Source organism: Monodelphis domestica, chromosome 2, assembly GCF_027887165.1.
Source record: "Monodelphis domestica isolate mMonDom1 chromosome 2, mMonDom1.pri, whole genome shotgun sequence".
NCBI classification, from domain to species: Eukaryota; Metazoa; Chordata; class Mammalia; order Didelphimorphia; family Didelphidae; genus Monodelphis; species Monodelphis domestica.
Window position 1 is genome coordinate 516,075,266 of NC_077228.1, and position 20,809 is coordinate 516,096,074.

Here is a 20,809-nt window from a genome sequence, read left to right on the forward strand (position 1 = left end):
CATGTTCTATAATTTGTCAGAAACAATCAGATTAGGATCTTTTGCTTAATTATTTTTTCTTTGTTTAAACAGAGTTTAATTTGGAGAGGAAGGAGGTCAGGAATTTTTCAGTATAATTCCATTAGGTGTCACAGCAGAGTATAGATTTTGCCAGCCAGTAGTCAATCCTTTCTGCTCCCTCTTCCCTGTTGGAAAAAAGGAGCTAAATCCTTCAGAGTCTTCCCTATCTCCTCCTTGGTGATGGTTTAGTGTAACCTCTTATTCAGCAACTGCTTCCTCTTTTGTAACCTACTTATCTCTGAAGATTTAATCAGATACAACTTGTTACAATAATTAACTTACTTTTTATGTTGGGAAAAATATTATGGTCCTTGGGTCCATATGTTCTCCTCCTCTAGTGTTTCATTGAATTCTATCAAATGAAAAGTTAATAATGTGGCCACCATAGCTCAGAGCCCCCACTTAGGAAAATTCTAAAATTGAGACAAGTTTGAGTCTTTGTCCTAATTTAAAATTGTTTATATCTCTAACTATTAGCCTTTCTATATTAGAGGCAGGAACAGGATACAGGAAATGTTTATATAAAAGAAGCAAATAGAGTATATTACATCCTCACAGGATAATACATTGGGTACTTCTCAGTGACCTTTGGAAATGCTACTTACTTTCTCTGAGCCTGTTTCTATCTGTAAAATATGAGTCTAGACTAGACTAGAGTCTAAAAGGGCTTTTAAAGCCCCTCCAGGTTCTACATTTCCATTCCTGAGTAATTGATTCCAGGCTCAATCAAACTAATATTTATTAAGCACCTACTAAATGCCAAGCACTTCAGTTAGAGCTGGACCTTGGATAAGGATCTGTAACTTCATTGTATCTTGGCTGTCTCCGAGGGACAAGATGTACCTGGGCATCCTCTGGTCATTCTCAAACCAACTCACCATCTCTGTTTTTGCAGTTTGACATGCAAAGGATAACGCTGGAAGAGCTGAAGCACATCCTGTACCATGCATTTCGGGATCACCTAACAATGAAGGACATTGAAAACATTATTATCAATGAGGAAGAGAGCTTGAATGAGAACTCAGGAAACTGCCAGACAGAGTTTGAAGGAGGTAGGTCTCTTTGCCTGACCCACTGCAAACCTATTCCCATGCCTTCCAGAATTTAGATGGGCATTTAGATCTGCTGCCCCGACCTTGGTAGATGAAGACTGCATCTAGTCTCCCCTCTGGAAAGTTTTTGCTATATTTTCAAAGCAAAAAACTGAAGTTACTTAGAATGTCTACCTTTTGGAGGCATGGAACTCTGTCCGGTTCCAGCATTTTCAATTCCCCATTTATTAAGCATAGCTCATGTGCAAGGAGGCACTGGGGTTATAAAGATACACACCAAAGAGTCCCTGCCCTCATAGAGTTTATATTTCACCAGTAGGAACAAAGGAGAGATCCAGGTGAGGTGTTCTGGGAATAATCAATTAGTCAATCAACAAGTATTTACTGGATGTCCACTTTGTACCAGGAATCGTACTAGGCAATGGCAATACAAAGGTAGAAATGACTGTGGGGACTAGAAGTAGCTTTCCAGAGCTGGTACCCAAGAGGAGCTTTGAAAAATGATAAGAATTGAGAGAGGAGGAAAGGAGGAAAGAGACAGCAAGCATGAAGATAGACCTTTTGGGGTGTATAAAGGCAGGCGAGCATTTAATAACTGCCTTACTGCCTGACTGCTTCATATAATGCTGAGTTCATGGAACACTTAGTAGTCCAGCTTGGCTGAAACTCAAGCATGTAAATTCAATTCAATAAACATTTATTAAGCACCTACTATGTGTCAGGCACTTTTCTAAGAACTGAAGCTACAAAGAGGCAAAAGAGAGTCCCTGTCCTCTAGGAGCTAACAAACTATCAATCAGTCAAACAAACAGCTGGGCAATCAAGAAAACATTTACTGAGCACCTACTAGGTGCCAGGAAATATATTAGAAGCAAGGCTAAAAAGACAAAGGTGGTAAAGGGCCTGCTTTCAGAGAAGTTACATTTTAACATCTTTTATTCTCTGTACTCAGCACACTGCCCTGCCACAAAATAACCAAGTAGTAGACATTTAGCAATAGCTTTCTTTCTATGTGCTAGACACTGTGCCATGACTTGAGGAGGTAATAAAGAGGAAAAATGTGAAATAATGCTAGAAAGGTGGATTGGAGGCAAATCATGGAAGTCCTTCCTTAAATATCAAACTGTGAAGAGTGTATTTTGTCACAGATGCAATAGGACTCCACTGAAATTTTTTGAGTAAGAGAAGGAATGGTGTGATCAGTCCCATGCTTCAGAAGATTATTTTTGTGATGGGAAGCTGGAAGCTAGGTTGATCAGTGAATAAAGGTCAAGGCCTGGAGATGGGAGATCCTGGGTTCAAATCTGGTCTCAGACACATGCTAACTGTATAACTCTGGACAAGTAACTTAACCGTAATTGCTGACCATTTACAGATCTTCTACTGTGGAGCCAATACTTTGTCTTGATTCTAAGTCGAAGATGAGGTGTGTTTTTTTTTTAATAGCATTAAAAAAAAAAAGGAAGAAGATTGTTTTGCTGGCTGCGTTGGAGAGGAGAGAGGTTAGATGTAAGGAGACCAGGCTGCTACAATAGATTAGGTGAAAACTGATGAGGACCTAAGCTAAGGTGGTAGCTGTATAAGTGATGAAGAAGGGCAGATGGAAGTGGAAATAGAATCAACCACACCTAGCTACTGATATTGGAGGCAGGATGAGGGAGAGAGAAAAGACATGCATGTATTGGATGGTGGACTTGGGCAAAGTACTACCAATGGCCAAAACTAGGAACTCTGGAGGAGAGACAAGCTTGTGAAAAAGATGAAGCATGTTCTTTTGATACGCTGTTTGAGCTGCTAGGAGGAAACCAAGGGAATTATGCTATCAAGACTTCTGCTGCTACCCCTTTCTTTAGGGAATGTCCTATCCGTGCAACTCTTCTAGACGGTGCCATTTCATAGTATACATCAGGATTTGACAAGGTTTAGAAATACATGGGCTTATTTCCTCCTATCCATGATGCATGCAATTTCAATACTCACTACTAGGTAAAAGATGGTGCCTCCATCTGGTGGTGTCCAGCCAATGGCAGTGGTTTCCTGGTATAGGTAATGCCTGATAATGTTTAATTTCACTGCTTCATCCAAGTCTCTTCTTATCTGGATAAAAAACATCTTTTTTCCTCTGAAGCTTGACAAAGCACACCTATATGTTCTTTCTTCGGGCTAGTTTAAAAGATCCCAGAATCATACATGGACTTAAGAATGATTTAGGGCAAGTCTCTTCACCTCTGTATAACTCAACTTTCTTATCTGTAAAATTGAGGAAATTGAATTATACACTCTTTCCCTCTTTAAATCCATGATTTCTCTAAATCCATGATTTGCTGATATCTTCAATTTTCTCTAGAAGATAAATGACATATTTAAAATATTTTGCAAATCTTGAAATGCTATATAAATATGTGATATTCTCTAGGATCCTATGTATTTCCACATGCCAGTTCTTCTCCATTTGTATACTTTTTATTTATTTTCAATCAAGAATTTCCTTGACAGCCATGTAAATCACTTCTTCCTACTTTGAAGTTTAGAGCTTCTATAAAAGTCCTTTTCATCAAGGTTATCCTGTCCATCACCATAACAGAATACTCAAAGTTCTTTTTCAACCTGCTTAAAGTTTGTTTCTTAAACAAATTAAACCCTCTTTGTACATTTGGAAACATTTTTTGTACTATGAACTATTTATTCTTAAAATGCAATAATAGATACTGGGGAAAGTAACTGTTCTGCATGTCTCTCCAGTTCTACTCTTCCTGTACAATCAATTAAAATATAAAATGCATAAAAATAAGGAGAGATTGTGAAACAGCAAGATTCATGTTCATCCCAGTCCCTAAGGGTCTTCTTTTTTAATTTGCATTTATTCTTCTAACTCTTTTTGGAAACATTTTTGAACAAAGTCAAATTAATAAATAGAATTCTACAATCATTTCCTAATTGTTATATCATTGATGGCAAAGATACTTTTGGTGGATCCTTCATAGTGATGGTATCCAGAACTGTGGCTGTTTAGTCATTTTCAGTTGTGGCCAAGCCTTCATGACCCCATTTGGGATTTTTCTTGGCAGAGATACTGGAGAAGTTTGCCATTTCCTTCTTCAGCTCATTTGACAGATGAGGAAACTGAGGCAAGCAGGGTTAAGTGACTTTCCCAGGGTCACATAGTAAGTGTCTGTGACTGGATTTGAAATCAGGTAGATAAATCTTCTTGACTCCAGGCCCAGTACCCTATCCACTGTACCACCTAGCTGCCCACACAGAGTTGATCAAAGCCAAAAGTAGCAATCTTTATAAGCTGCTAGATGTGAGAAGTAGGGAGAGCCAGTGTGGAAGCAGGAGACCAAGGCTACATTTCTAGCTCTGACATCTGCTCCCTTCATGACCTTGATTTTGGAGTAGGTAGCAGCATAATCTTTCTTGGCCTCATTTTCTTCAAATGTAAAATGAAGAAGTTGGGCTAGATAGTTGGTCACTGCGATTCCTTCTAGCTCTAACTCTCTAGAATCTTATGGTCCTTTTCCCAAGAGTCAGATTCCCAGATAAGAAAAGATCAAGCACAGTCTAGATAGTATTATCTCCAAACAGAGGTACAGAATTAAAAAAAAAACTGAACAGAACTCTTTGGGGATTCCAGCTCATATAATTAGATGCTGAAATAGTCAAAAAACTAAAAGAAAATTAAGGTTGGCTCAATGAAAAGATCTTGGGAAAAGGGATGAGTGAATCTCCTTGGGTAATAAATTTTCTCCATGAGGAATTGTTAGTCGAGTAGGAGCCTTTCTTCCAGAGAAACTTCCCTGATTCTGATTAACTTGGGGAAATTCCAGTCTGGGCTAAAGATAAGTCTGAACTAAAGGCCATTTAAAATGTATTTTAATTGTGTGCAGAGTACATGTTGTACCACAAACTGATGGTTAACAAACTGCTTCCAACTTGAGGTCCTGCTGGTCCTGCTTTAATAAATATACTAAATGTTATTTTTTGGGGGAAAAATAATATTTGTTGGCTGCAAACAAGGGTTGCCAAGCTACTTAGAAACAGTTTGTTCTCCTTAAGTAGATTAAACATGCCCCCTGCCATCTTGTTCACACAATGACTTACTTAGCAAATAGAGAGTGACAGAGTGACGTAGGGAAAAGAACCCTGGAGGATGTCAGGAATATGTAGGCTCTACTTTCAATCCTGGTTCTTTTTTTAAATATTTAAACATTTTTTCTAGATTATACATGTATTACCATGCAAAACACATTTCTATATTATTCCTTTCTGTAGGTGAATAATCTTTTAAAGCCAAAACCCCAAATCATATATCCAAATAAACAAGTCACAAATCATATGTTTTCATCTGCACTTATACTCCAACAGTTCTTTCTCTGGAGCTAGATAGCGTTCTTTTTCACAAATCCCAGATCACTACATTGTTGTTAGTAACAAAGTCTATCATGTTTGATCATTCTATAGTATTTCAGTTATTATGTATAATGTTCTCCTGGTTCTGCTTATTTCACTCTGCATCAGTTCATGGAAGTCTTCCCGAAACCATCCTGTTCATCATTCCTCATAGCACAACAGTATTCCATCACCATCATATACCACAATTTATTCAGTCATTCCCCAATCGAGGGAGATTCCTTTAGTTTCCAATTCTTTACCATCATAAAGAGAGCAGCTATAAATATTGTTGTACAAACAGATCCTTTCCCATTAAAAAAAAATCTCTTTGGGATACCAGTCCTGCCTCTTATTAGCTATGTGACATCAGGTTTTGTCTCTTCCTTTCTGGGCCTCAGTTTCCTGTCATTGAAAGGGCTGGTGGACCAAATGGTTTCTAAGATCCCTTCCAGATCACCATAAATTCTGAATTAATGTAATTTCAATGAATGAATGTTGCACTATCAATGACTGGTAGCCAGAAGTTACCTTTCTTTACACAGACAGGGGTAATATACTTCATGTTATCATTTAAAGTATGACCTGCAAACCTTATTTATTTGCAAATCCATAAAGATATCCAGGAGGCAGCTAGGTGGCACAGTGGATAGAGCAACAGGACTGGAGTAAGGAAGATCTGAATTCAAGTCCAGTTTACTGGTTGTATGACTCTGGGAAAGTCACGTAACCCTGTTTGCCTCAATTCCCTCATCTGTCAAATGAGCTGGAAAAAGAAATGGCAAACAACTCCAGTGTCTTTGCCAAGAAAATCCTAAATGAGGCTGAACAACAAAGATAACCACTTTTCCACTTGGTTCCTCCCTATTATTTACCCCAAGAACCTTTAAGGTCTTTTGGGAGGCAGCTTTTATTTATGCCTTTAGTTTGTTATTTTGTTTAGATCAATGATATTTTTTTTTCCAATTACAGGTAAATTTTCCTACCATTTTGAGTTCCAAATTCTTCCTCCTTCCCTCCCCTGAGATTATAAGCAGTTTAATCCAGGTTGTAGATGTGTGGGATCATGAAAACCTATTTCCATATTCATCATATGGAAGAAGACTCATATCAAAGGAAAAATCACGAAGAAAAGAAAATGAACCCTGGCATGCTTGACTTTGTATTGAGATTCCTACAGTTCTCTCTCCAAAGGTGGAGAGCATTTTTCATCTTGAGTCCTTTGGAGTTGTTCTGGTCCATCATTGAACATCTAAGCTTCTGATACCTCCTGGCTGCTTTGTGACTGTAAAGAAATTATTTAACCTCTTAGGGGCATAAGAAACTCTTGAAGATCATAGTCACAGAGCAAGTAGTGAACTGTATAAGTAAAGGGAGTTTTCTCATTCATTCTGTTATTTTTTAGTCATGTCTGACTCTTTGGGACACTATTTGGGTTTTTTTAATTATTTTTTTGGCAGAGATACTGGAGTGGTTTGCCATTTCCTTCTCTGGCTCATTTTTCAGATGAGGAAACTGAGGCAAATAGGGTTTAGGGTTTTCTTGGCAGAGATCCAGGAGTGGTTTGCCATTTCCTTCTCTGGCTCATTTTACAGATGAGGAAACTGAGGCAAATAGGGTGAAGTGACTTGCTTAGGGTCACATACCTAGTAAGTACTTGAGGCAGTATTTGAACTTGGGGCAATGAGTCTGATTGCCCCTGAGTCTGGCATTCTATCCACTGTATCACTAGAGCTCCCTGTATCAATGAAATCCTAAGTGAGCTACAAAACAAAATAAGATCCAGCAGGAGGACACTTGATTCCTCTGGGAGAATAGCAGGAATTTACTCAGTTTCCTGACAAACCTCTTTCTTAAATAATGTTCTGAGGTGTGGAATACTGAATATATGATCAGAGTTGGTCAGTGTGTTGGCTAGTTTTGACAATTGGCTTCCCTTCTTTTTCTTTAAGAATTTTAGCTTATAAACAAAACTCTATAAATTAGTTATAATTATATTAGTATTATAAGCTTATACCTATTATAAACTTATAATGTATTATAAACATTATTATTATAAGTTTAAAAATGAAATAACCAAGGATTTCATCTTGTGATCTCCTTTGATCCTCACAATCCTGGGCAGTCACTGCTTTTATTATCCCCATTTTGTAGTTGAGAAAATTGAGGCAGGCAGAATTAAAAGTTTTGCTCAGGGTAACACAGTTAGTATCTGAGATAAGATTTAAACTCCGCTTGTTCTGACTCATCTACCAGCATTTTAAGATCTTTGTTACAAGGATGGACAGCTAGATGGGATGAGAGAAGTAGATACTGAGAAATTCATGTGATATAAAAAACAAAGATATCAACAAAAATAGGATAATTTAAAAAATCATAATAAATATTAGCCTGCTGTGATCTTCCCAGGGGCAGGGCTTGCATCTCTTCTGCATGTCTTTAGCTGGCTCAAAGAAACTTCTCTTGAGAATTTTGTTAGCAGAGGCAGCTAGATGACACAGTGGATAAAGTACCAGGTCTGGAATTGGGAGGACTTGCTTCAAATCTAACTTCAGATATTGCCTAGTTATGTGACCTTGGGCAAGTCACTTAACTCTGATTGTCTAGCTCTTATCACTCTTCTGTCTTAAAGTAAAAACCTAGAATCATTCTAAGATAAAAGATAAGAATTATTTTAAAAAGAAAAGAACTATCCTAGTACCCTCTAAGATTGTCTAGAAGGATACCCTCCTGGATTCTTAAATTCAGGGTCCTACAGGAGAATAAAATGTTGTCACATTTAGTGGATCATAACAACAACAAAAGGCCAATTACAACATTGTCCAAAAATTTAGGAACATCTTTTTTAAAATTACTGCTATTGATAATAATTACTACCATTTACATAAACTTTAAAGTTCTTTTTACTTTTACAAATATTTAATTGTGTCTTTAACAGCAACCTTAGCAGGTAGATGCTGTTATTAGTTCTCTTTTACAGAGGACAAAAAGGAGACACATTACATGACTTGCCTTGGATCCAAAACTAGTGTCTGAAGAAGAAAACATTTGAACTCGGGTTTTCTTGACTATAACAACAGCTCTCCTTGTGCTGTACTAGTTAGCTGCTATTATGATTCTAGGCCTTCTGACTTAGTATGTTGTCTTTAAGAGTTGCTGTGGCTGGAACAAAATGTTCAGTAGTCAGTTTAAGGGAGGGAGGGAGAGGAGGAAGGAAGGGAGAGAGAAAGGAAGGAAGGGAGAGAGAGAAAGGAAGGAAGGAAGGAAGGAAGGAAGGAAGGAAGGAAGGAAGGAAGGAAGGAAGGAAGGAAGGAAGGAAGGAAGGAAGGAAGGAAGGAAGGAAAGGAGGGAGGGAGGAAAGAAAGGAGGGAGGGAGGAAGGAGGGAGGGAGGAAGGAAAGAGAGAAAGAAAGAAAGAGAGAAAGAAAGAAAGAAAGAGAGAGAGAGAGAAAGAAAGAGAGAGAGAGAAAGAAAGAAAGAAAGAAAGAAAGAAAGAAAGAAAGAAAGAAAGAAAGAAAGAAAGAAAGAAAGAAAGAAAGAAAGAAAGAAAGAAAGAAAGAAAGAAAGAAAGAATGGAGGAAGGGAGGGAGGGAGGAAGGAAGGAAGGAAGGAAGGAAGGAAAGAAAGAGAGAGAAAGAAAGAAAGAAAGAAGGAAGGAAGGAAGGAAAGAGAGAGAGAAAGAAAGAATAAAGAAAGAAGGAAAGTGAAAGAAAGGAAGAAAGAAAGAAAAGAAAGGAAGAGAAAGAAGTCAAAAAAGAGAGAGAGAGAAAGAAAGAAGGAAAGAAAGAGAGAAAAAGAATAAAAAGAAAGAAAGGAAGGAAGGAAGGAAGGAAGGAAGGAAGGAAGAAAGGAAGGAAGGAAGGAAGGAAGGAAGGAAGTTTAATCATAGCATGCCAGACATCATGATAAACACTGAGGATACAAATATGGACAAAGAGTGTCCCTGCCTTCCAGGATCTTATATTCTAATGGGGCAAGAAGATACATAAAGGAGAGCTGGAAAGTGTGTGGGGAGGAGCATGTAGGGAAAGAAGGCCAAGAAAGGTGTGGAAGCTGGGCTTCTGGGACCAACTTATGGGAGGATATTGAGCAACGTTAGAAGGGATGGATAGGTTGTAATCCAAGGCATTGAAAGAAGTTTCCACATTGATTAGAACAATTGGAGCACTGATTGGCTATTGGCGGGAAGCCTGGTATGACAGATAGTGCACAGAACTTAGAATCAAGAAGAACTGGGTTTGAATCCTATCTCAGGTACTTAAGACCTGGGGGACTCCAGGAAAGTGACTTAAAGGCTCTGTGCCTCAATTTCCTCATCTGTAAAATGAGAAAGTTAGACTTGTAGCCTCTCAGTTCCTTCCTACCTCCAAATGAATGACCCTATAAGCTCATGATCAATGTGTATACACACATATGTATTGTATTCTTAGTTTTCAGTGGGAGATAAGAGCATGTATATGAAGCTGGAAGACCCACGTTTGAACCTTTTCTCTGTTCTTCCTGTGCTGTCTGACTCCCTGTGGCCCTGGACTCTTCATTACCATTCCCACATTGTTTCCTCATCTATAAAACAAAGAATAATACCTGTGGTCATACCCTCCCAGGATTGTTATGAAGGTCAGAGGAAATAATGTATGTAAAACACTTCAAATTCTGTAAATGCCAGGCATTCACATTATTAGTATTGTTATATTGGGTCAGGCCAGTGATTTCATTGGCTCAGGGAAACCCCTGGTGAGGGTCTCCTTCCACCTTTGTAGATGTGGGCTCCTTCTCCGCAGTCTTAGAGGATTACCTGGGGCTCCAAGAGTTGAAGGAACTTGCTGGCATTCATCTAGGCGGGAGGCAGATCATAGGATGGAATGGGTTAGAAAAGCTTCTTCTTAATCATTTACTAGGTGTCAAGTACAAAGCTGAGACTATGAAAAGAAAAGCCAGGCACTCCTCTCTCAAGAAGTTCACATTCTAATTAGGGAAGATGGTACCTACGGGTGAGGTCAGCTGCAGAGAACTAGAAAGCCCCACATGGATAGGTCCTAGGGATTCAGCATCAGGGCAAGAGCAAAAGGAATCATAGAACTGAAGCTCTGAGACCACCTAATCCAATCCATTCATGTTACAGAGGAGAAAACTGAGGCAAAGAGAAGTTAAGGAATTTGTCTATGGTCTGAGCTGGGATTTGAACCCAGATCCTTGGGCTCTAAATTGAGCACCTTTTCCACTTCACCATATTGTGTCAGAGATGGGCTTCAACCTCAGGGCTTCCTGACTCTGAGGCTGGCTCACTATCCACCTTACCCTACTGCCTCTCATTTATTATTATTAATACCAGAGAGTTTATCATTTTGAGGCAATTCGTTCACTCAGGTTATTAGTAGTTGGCTATTTGTATTGTATTGATGATAATATCTCACATATGTAAAGGAGGAGTGAGTACCAAATGAGAACGGGATGGGCCAGTGAACAGATGAATGCCCTGTGCTTTTTAATAACAATGCAGGACTCTTTCTAGCTTTCTTTTTCTTTTTCTTCTTTTGGGAATGGATTGCTTTCTTACCCAAGCTGAAAATGCAATGATCTCTCAGAAGCTTAGTCCCATGACTGATCATCATGGGAGCTTTGGTCTGTTCTGTTAGATTTAAAATGGTTGAAGACCTTAAACTGTAACAGTTAAAAGAGTGATGTTGTAAACTGTAGTGAGTTAAAATGGTGGAAGATATAAATTGTGATAGCTATAAGAGAGGGTGAGTAAATTTGACCACAGAAAATATGTTTCACTACAGTGCCTTGGTTTTTAAATCAAATATAAGGTGGTCACCAGGGAAATATTCCCAATTATTCAAATACCCAACTCAACTGGGTTTTATAGAGATTTTAATTAATACAAATGTGGAATTAAAGAAAAGAGAGAAAAAGGAAATAAGTATGAAAGGCCGTAAGCCAACATGGCCTAGACCTGAGTCTTAAGAGAGAGAGATCAGTCAGTCAGTCTTTTAACACTCACCACAAGGTCTGTCTAAGCAAGGATTCTAGTGACACCAGGCCAGCTCCATCTCAGCTGACTTCACCAGAGAGAGTTCCAGTCAGAGTCCTCCTTAAAGAGCCTTCCAGCCAGAGACTGTTCCAAAGGGCCTCTCTCCAGCGCCTCCAGAGGGACAGAGTCCCCTCAGAGGAGCTCCAGTGAGACCTCCTTAGAGATTGTCCTCCAAGAGCTTCCCTTCTCCAGAGCCTCTCTCAAGAGATTCTTCCCAAGCGATCCTCATCAGAGATCCTCCAAAAGGATTTTTTTCTCAAGAGATTCTGCTTTTTCTTATATAGGGGTTTTTCTCCTATGTCACCTCCCCTAAGTCCTTACATCTACCAATCACTGTAGATGTTTTCCAAAGGACTGCCCATCTGAATCCCTGCTAAGTTGACTAATCTCCTCAGTAAGTCTGAACCAGTGAAAACACAGCTGAGTCAACTAATCTCATTAAGAGAAAACTTGCCCGACCCTTTTAGGTACCTAGCATCTCATTATATCAATTCTAAAAAAACAGGCATGGCTCAAAGAACTCCTTGCCTTATTATAAGCATGGGTCCAAGTATTTTCATTGTTTAGCAAGGAGTTTTATCCCCTGAAGCAGTCTTAAGTACGGGTGGAGTAGAGGTCCTCCCATTTCTGATCCTGGCGAGTTCTCACATCAAAATGGGGAATGTTCCCAGCAGGGAATTTGTTCCAATGGAGGATTCCTCAATGTAGAAATTTTTAACATTCACAAGTCTGAGAAATTTCAAGATTTATAGTTCTGGGCTCATTCCCCTTTCTTTTTTTTCTGGCGTTCCACATCTTTTATTTTGATTCTTGGGGGTTGATAAGGCAAATAGATAAAATGTGATGATTTCAAGAGTTAAGCCTACTACAGTAAAGAGCATTTATTCTTCAAATCTGGCCTCAGACACTTCCCAGCTGGGTGACCCTAGGCAAGTCTTAACTTAACCCTGTTGCCTAGCCCTTACCACTCTTCTACCTTGGAACCAATACACAGTATTGATCCTAAGACAGAAGGTAAGGGTTTTTTAAAAAGAGCATTTATGCAATATCTTCCTTCACCTTAAGCATAGATTATAACTAATCTTTGTCTTTTAATTAAAAAATATTTTTTATAGTTCCCCTTTCTTTAAGCAGCCTGATGGACAGTTCCCCTCAGCCTACAATCCCCTGCCCTGCTCTCAAGTGTCTACCATATTTAGTGATGACCCTTGATCAGCTTATCCCACTGGAGCTCAGAATTCAAAGGTCAGGCATTCCACCAACCTTCATCTGTCTGGTAACAGATATTACAGGAATGTGCCCACCAGATCTGGAACAATTCACACCCTTCCATTTTGTTGTTCAATCGTTTTTCAGCCATGTCTGACTCTGTGATGCCATTTAGGGTTTTCTTGGCAAAAATTCTGGGGTGGTTTTCCATTTTCTTCTCCAACTCATTTTACAGATGAAGAAACCAAGGCAAACAGAGTTCAGTGACTTGCCCAGGGTCACATAGCTAATAAGTGTCTGGGGCCAGATTTGAACTCAAGATGATGAGTCTTCTGACTGTAGGCTTGGCTTCCTATCTACTCTTCCACCTTGCTAGTCACACTGCTTGTAGTACTCTATAATTTACAAAACCCTCCCTACTATTCAGAGCTTCTAAGTTCTAATATTCCCATTTCCCAGATGAAGACTCTGAGCCTCAGTGAGATAATGTCCAAGTTTACTGAGCTATGCCTAAGCCAAGACTTCCCTTGAAGCTGGCTCATTTAACCTTGAATCCTCTCAACTCTTTTCATAACACCAAGCAGCTCCTAAGACAAGCCATTTTCTTTGGCCATGAGCACCCCCTCTTTGCCAGTCAGAGCCCAATTTGTAATTCCACCATCTGATCCCCTCAGATCAGGTGTGTGGACTCCTGCTGACAGGTCACCCTGGTGCCTGCCTGCCTGTCACCTGATTGTTATTAAGTGTTCTCATACAAAATTAGACTCTGAATTAAGATTGATCGTGTTTGCTATTGATTTACTTACCATGTAATCCATACTGAGATGTGAATTCCAGGCAATCATTTGTCACTCTCTGTCACGTCTACCAAAAAAGAGGAAAAGATTCACTTGTTCCCCAAATGATCCCTTTCCCCCAACCCCACAGTGTTTTTGTCTTTTCTCAAAACATCCCTAGACCTCATTACCAAGTCAGCCTTTACAGTCGATCACCTTTTCCTTCATTTAGAACTTTGGCCAGTGACAGAATTATTTTTTAATTGATTTTTTGTTTGTTTGTTTTTTAAACCCTCAACCTTCTAAGACAGAAGAGTGTCAATGGCTAGAAAATTGAGATTAAGTGACTTGCCCAGGGTCACACAACTAGGAAGTGTCAGAGGTCAAATTTGAAATCGGGTCCTCCCAACTCTAGGTCTAGTGTTCTATTTACCGTGTAACCTAGCTGCCCTCAAAACATTTTTTTAAATCAACTCATAGGAGCCAAAGCAGGAGCGGCATGTGTCTGTGTAGATTGTAGGATCCCAGATCTCGGACTGGAAGGGTCCTCAGAAACCATTCAATCCAACCATTTCATTTAACAGATCAGGAAACTGAAGTATGATGACAAGGTTACACAAGTAGGATTTCAATCCAGGTCCTCTGACTCGAAATTGTAGGATTTAAATTAATGTCCAACACTCCAAGTATTATATTTTATAAAGTTTATTAATGATCACTCGAAGTAAAAGAATCAAAAGGTAATTATCTAACAAAATATAAGGCCACATCAATAGATTCTCCTGCCACTCACTTCACGCCATCTCCACCAAACCTATCAGATCAAGAGAGAGTGAGAGGCGGGGCTACACAAAATTTATAACCTTCCTATGTCAGCATGTAAGGTGAGAAGGAATATGGGATGCTGGGGATTGGAGTTCTAGGGTACAGAAATTAATTACACAAAATGTAGGCACTTTCTTCAGTATCACCCAAAGGAAGAAGATAAAATGAGGTGGAAAGAAGGGAAAAAGAAAGGCCTTGAGCAAATTATTTAACCTTTCTGGCCTTTGTTTCCTTTTCTGTAAAATGAAGAGCTTAGATAGCACTACAGAGAAGGAGCTAGCCTTGGAGTCAGGAAGACTGACCTCATATACTCCCTAGCTATGTGTCCTTGGGCAAGTCATTTAACCCAGATTGCCTAGCCCTTGCCATTCTTCTGTATTAGAACTGATATCAAAACAGAAGTAAGAGTTTTTAAAAAATTGAAGAGTTTAGACTAGATGGCCTTTGAGGTAGCTTCCAGATCTAAATCTACGCTTCTAAGAAGGAAGAGAAAAAATGAGGGAGAAAAGGAAGACAAGTGGAGAGGAAAGAAAGAAAGAATATAGAAGGAATGGAAATAATAGACTTTGTAGCCCCAAGCCCCAAGCTCTTCTCCCTCAGGCTTGAAAGGCACCTGTCACAACACAAGAAATCAGCCAGATCCCAGGGTGCCTGCCCTCGGACCTGGTTCTAACAAGTGATGCTCCTGCTGGGAACCTTGGGCATTTCATCCTCAATGATGATATTCAAGTGAAAAGGACATGATACATCACTGCTGGGGAGAGGCTGCTTCTGGATCCTGGGCCTGAACCATGCAACCTGGGAATGTGAGGGGAAGCTAAGAGAGGGAGGAAAATGGGAGGGAAGGAGGCAGCAGCAGGCAGAGGGACAGAACAAAGCAGGGAGTGGAGAGACTTCAAGACAACACAGTGAAACCTAGTCCCCTGTGTCCATCATAATAATGAGTATTTACTTATCTATCTATCCTTCCTTTCTTCCTCCCTTCCCTCCTTTCTTCTTTTCTTTCTCTCTTTCTTTCTCTCTTTCTCTCTCTCTCTCTCTCTCTCTCTCTTTCTTTCTCTCTCTCTTTCTCTCTTTCTCTCTCTTTTTCTTTCTTTCTCTCTTTCTTTTTCTCTTTCTCTTTTTCTTTCTCTCTCTTTTTCTTTCTCTTTTTCTCTCTCTTTCTTTCTTTCTTTCTTTCTTTCTTTCTTTCTTTCTTTCTTTCTTTCTTTCTTTCTTTCTTTCTTTCTTTCTTTCTTTCTTTCTTTCTTTCTTCCTTCCTTCCTTCCTTCCTTCCTTCCTTCCTTCCTTCCTTCCTTCCTTCCTTCCTTCCTTCCTTCCTTCCTTCCTTCCTTCCTTCCTTCCTTCCTTCCTTCCTTCCTTCCTTCCTTCCTTCCTTCCTTCCTTCCTTCCTTCCTTCCTTCCTTCCTTCCTTCCTTCCTTCCTTCCTTCCTTCCTTCCTTCCTTCCTTCCTTCCTTCCTTCCTTCCTTCCTTCCTTCCTTCCTTCCTTCCTTCCTTCCTTCCTTCCTTCCTTCCTTCCTTCCTTCCCCTTACTTTCTGTTTTAGTATCAGTTCTAAGACAGAAGACCAGCAAGGTCTAGGCAATTAGGGTTAAATGACTTTCCCAGGGTCACATAGTAAGTATCTGAGCCTGGATTTGAACACAAGAAGAAGGGTCTTTCTGACTCTAGTCTTGGTACTCTATCCCCTGCACCTCCTAGATAAACAGAGCAGCTATTAACCAATGCATCAATTAGAGAAATTCTTAATCATTTTTTGGTGTCCTGGACCCCTTTGCATTATGGAGAAACCTGTGACCCTCTTCTCAGAATGAGATTTTTAAATGCATAAAACAAAATATATAGGATTACAAAGGAAATTGATCAAGTGGGAAAGGCAGTTATCCAACTATATATATATATATATATATATATATATATACATCTAATCTAAAAGATATATATATATATATATATATATGTGTGTGTGTGTGTGTGTGTGTATACAATCTAAAAATCTTTTAGATTCACCCACCCCAGGCTAAGAACCACTGAATTTGAGTATGATTTATATTTTTCTCATAAACTAAATCACTTGTGGCTAACTTGAAGATTTCTTCGTTAAAACCATTCCTCCTTTCACTTATTAGCAAATCCACAAGTTTTGTATTCAGTAATAGGAATCTAATCTCACCTAATATCTGATATTATAACAATTGTCATCAAGTGATAGGGCTTGACTTGGGCCAACAAGTCATTCCCATTGAGATTGAAGTTGTTAACAGGAGACTCAGGGAGGGATGATCTGGGCTTTCTCCCAGGATGCTCACTTTATACAGTGCTGACAGCAGATAATGTGTTACAGTGGAAAGGTTACTAGATTGGGTGGCAAAAAATCTGGATTGAAATCTTGGTAATGATATGTACTACCAGTGTGACCTTGAGCAAGTCACTTCATTTCTATAGGCTTCAACTCCTTATATGAAAACGAAGGGGTTGGATTTGAGGACTTCTGGAGTGCCTTAAAGTTCCAAGATCCCTTTAGCACTTTGTATCTAACTAACAAAATTCATTTCAAATAGGAAGCTTCCAAATGGTGAACTGGGGAGAGCTTATCCCCCTCCCAGCTTCACCAAACCTCAAAAGAGGCCATGTTGTGCATCATTTCCCCTACACATAGTTTTTGCTACTTGCCCTGTGTGTAAAAGTTCTGACTGGTGACTCAGAACAGTTCCTTCCTTATCAGAAATAAATGCAAGCTCATCTCCATGATCTCAAGCTATCTCTGACCTTTCCCTTCTTCCTGAGCTTGGAATAATGTTTCCATCAAAGCAGCCACAATGATCCTCAAAGCAAGGTTTTGTGGGTATAAACTTGCTTTCTCAAACTCCTGCAAATAGGAGTTTTCTCTACATTGCCCTTTCTCCCCAATTCCTTCCACCCAGCTTGACCCCCTTTTAAGTCAACCCCTTGGATCAAAAGGAAATTTACTTTGGTTGCTTTGAGAAGGACTCCCATGCTGGTTATTCCACCACAATGTTAGATTTGAACTTGCCTGGCTCACCTGCCATGCCAGATCCCTTCCCCAGATTTGCTTTCTTTTCATTTCTCCATCTCTTTGCCTCATCATACATAGCACTATGAAGGAAACCAATTAGAGAGAAATACAGCTATTAAAATAATTTTAGAGGGGGCATCAGAGTAGCTCAGTGGATTGATATCCAGGCTTAGAGACAGGAGGTCCTGGGTTCAAATTTGACCTCAGATACTTCCTAGCTGTGTGACCCTGGGCAAGTCACTTAACCCCCATTGCCTAGCCCTTATTGCTCTACTAGCTTGGAACTAATATCAGTAATGAATGTAAGATGGAAGGGAAAGGATTTTAAATAACAATAAGAAGTTTTAGAAAAGTTCATGGATTCCCCAATTAGGGACCACTGCCTTAGATGTAGTCATACACAATTTAGCATTTGGTGATAAGTTACCTTTTACTGTTCTTGGCTTGGGTTTTTACTGTGAATCTCTATTTGCCATGGGCCAGTTCCCTCCCAACTAGAATGTAAAGCCCTTAAGGGCAAAGACAATAATCCATCCATTATACCTATACTGTATTCTCTCCTCCCCTGTGAGATCATGGAGAGAACACTGAATTTTCAGCCACAAGACCTGGGCTCTGTCCCAGCTCTGATATTTGCTGCTGGTGTCACCTTAATCAAGAGACCTAGATCTGAATCTTTATATTTACACATACATGTATATCGGTATGTTTATATACATATATGTGCACATGTACACATGATTATAAATATATGCACATATTTGTATAAGTATATATATTTGTATTTTTATACGGACATATAAGCATCTACATACACAAACGAACATATATTCACACTATCTCCTTTGATCAATTATAAGATCGTTGGGAGCAAACATCATTTCCTTTTGTTTTGTTTTGTTCTGTTTTGCCTTTGTCTCCCCCAAGTTCAGGATAGTACCTGGTATACAATAGGTGCCTAATAAATTCTGTTAACATCTCTGAGGTTTAATATCCTTTTCTGTCAAATAAAGAGGTTGGTCCTTTCTAGGTACTAATAGTCATGCCATGGATGAAATGCTGAGCTTGGAATCAGGAAGATCTGAGTTTCAGTGCTTCTTGAGGACACTTACTAGCCAGCCCTGTGACCCTAGGCAAGTCCTTGAACTCCTATGTGGTTCAGTGTCCTCATCTGTAAAATGGGAATAAAACAGCACCTGCCAGGAACATCTAGGAAGCACAGTGGATAGAGTCAGGCCTAAAGACAAGAGATCTTGGGTTCAAATCTGACCTTGGGCAATCCCTATCTGTGTGACCCTAGACAAGTCACTTAATTCCAATTGCCTAGTAGCCCTTTCTACTCTTCTGTCTTAGACTCAATATTTAGTATCAGTTCTAATACAGAAGATAAGGGTTCTTAAAAAATAGCTCCTATCTACCAGGGATGATGTAAAGACCAAGTGGAAGAACATGCAGACCTTAAGGTGCTATAAAAATGCTCACTTTTTATATCACACTTCAAAGTTTGCAAAGTGCTTTGCACACATTCTTTCCTCTCACCATCACCTGTAACGTACGTGCTTTTATTATCCTCATTTCACTGATGAGGAAATGGAAACTGAGAGTGGTTAAATAGCTTACCCAGGATTACAGGGTGACGGCCTGAGGCTGGATTTGAACTTGGGTCTTATTGACTCCAGCACCAATGTTCTCTCCATTATACTATGCCTGCCTCTGCATCTTATGAAGTATGAAACAGCAAGTAACATGAATCTGGGAAGGAAGGAAGGAAGGAAGGAAGGAAGGAAGGAAGGAAGGAAGGAAGGAAGGAAGGAAGGAAGGAAGGAAGGAAGGAAGGAAGGAAAGAAGGAAGGAAGGAAGGAAGGAAGGAAGGAAGGAAGGAAGGAAAGAAGGAAGGAAGGAAGGAAGGAAGGAAGGAAGGAAGGAAGGAAGGAAGGAAGGAAGGAAGGAAGGAAGGAAGGAAGGAAGGAAGGAAGGAAAGGGAGGAGAGAAGAAAGGAAGGAAGGCAGGCAGACAGGAAGGAAAGAAGGAGAAGACAGGCTAGATGAATGTATACAAACCAATTTCAATGAAAGACAAATCATGTAGTGTCTATCATAGACATGTACATAATTTTAGAGCCTGTCTTTTGTTCTGTTCATGAAGAAAGTCACAGTTGAAGTGCCTTTAGAGTTAGAGACATGATGATGTGGTGCCCAAATAGTTTCTTTTATGAAACTGTCTAGAACATGACATATTGTCATGCTTGGAAATTCAGACCAATTCTATTATGTAGTAACTGAGCCATCTAGGTGTCAAGAAATGTTTCTCTGGAAATATTGCCAGATTTGGAGTCCAAAGGCATGAATTTGAATCCCATTTTAGCTACTTAATGGCTAAGTGACTTTATGCAAGTTATTTAACTTCTCTGTGACTTAGTTACGATCTCATGTAAAATAAAAAGAGCAAACTATGTGGTCTCTTCAAGTCTCTTTCAGCTCTAGAGCTCTGATTCATGACCATGTTTATTATGTTTCTTAGTTCATAGCATTTTGAACTAAAACAATTTATTTTGAAGGTCACATTACATCTATTTTCTCTCTGGTAGTTTTGCAATGAATTTTGGCCCAAGTCAGTGATGCTTTGAGCTGAATGATAGTCACTGGAAAACAACAGTAAGTCCATAAATAAATGATGCCCTGCCCTGCCCAGGGACTATTCTTTTTTAAACTCTTACATTCTGTCTTAGAGTCAATGCTAAATATCGGTTTCAAGGCAAAAGAGTGGTAAGGGCTGGGCAATTGAGGTTAAGTGACTTGCTCAGGGTCATACAGCTAGGAAGCATTCAAGGCCAAATTTGAACCCCAAACCTCCTGTCTCCAGGCCTGCCTGGTTATCCACTGAGCTTCCTAGCTGCCCCCAGCAACCATTCTTCATAATTCAATTATTCCTCATTCCAATCTATCCTCCAGAGAGTGACCATATCAATAATATGAATTCGCAGGGTCTACCTGTGTCACATACAGACTCTATAATCTTGGGTTAATCATTTTACCTCTCAGTAACCCAAGCAACTCTCTTAAGTGTGAAAGTTGCAGAGTTGGTGCTGACCTGCATTGGGAGAGAACATCCCCAGGTTCATTTCCATCTCCAAGACACAAGGTGAACTGATTCTCTCCTTTGCTTAAGAATCTTCCTTTTGCCTCTAGGATCAAATGTGAACTGCCAGACATCTTCCATACTATTCCTCTTCCTGATCTAATCAAACTAACCTGAGTGGTCTTTCCCTAACTTGATCTCCCATCTCCCACCACTGTGCCTTTGTCCAGTCTATCATGCATGCATCCAAAGCATTCACCTTTTGCCTCTACCTCTTAGAATCCTCAGCTCCCTTTAAGGCTTAACTCAGGCTCAACACTGAGCAATCCTAGCAGTGATCAGCACTCTCC

The 20,809-nt window shown here is 39.6% G+C and overlaps 1 protein-coding gene across 2 annotated transcripts in view; it reads left to right on the forward strand.

The window, feature by feature from the left end:
* The window catches only part of CALN1 (calneuron 1), a 529,462-nt gene that overhangs the window by 494,582 nt on the left and 14,071 nt on the right, over positions 1-20,809 (forward strand). For both annotated transcript variants that reach the window (XM_007485687.3, XM_007485689.3), the window contains one exon: positions 956-1,112. In XM_007485687.3, coding sequence (XP_007485749.1) covers positions 956-1,112 — 157 coding nt within the window. The remainder of the gene's footprint in view (positions 1-955; positions 1,113-20,809) is intronic.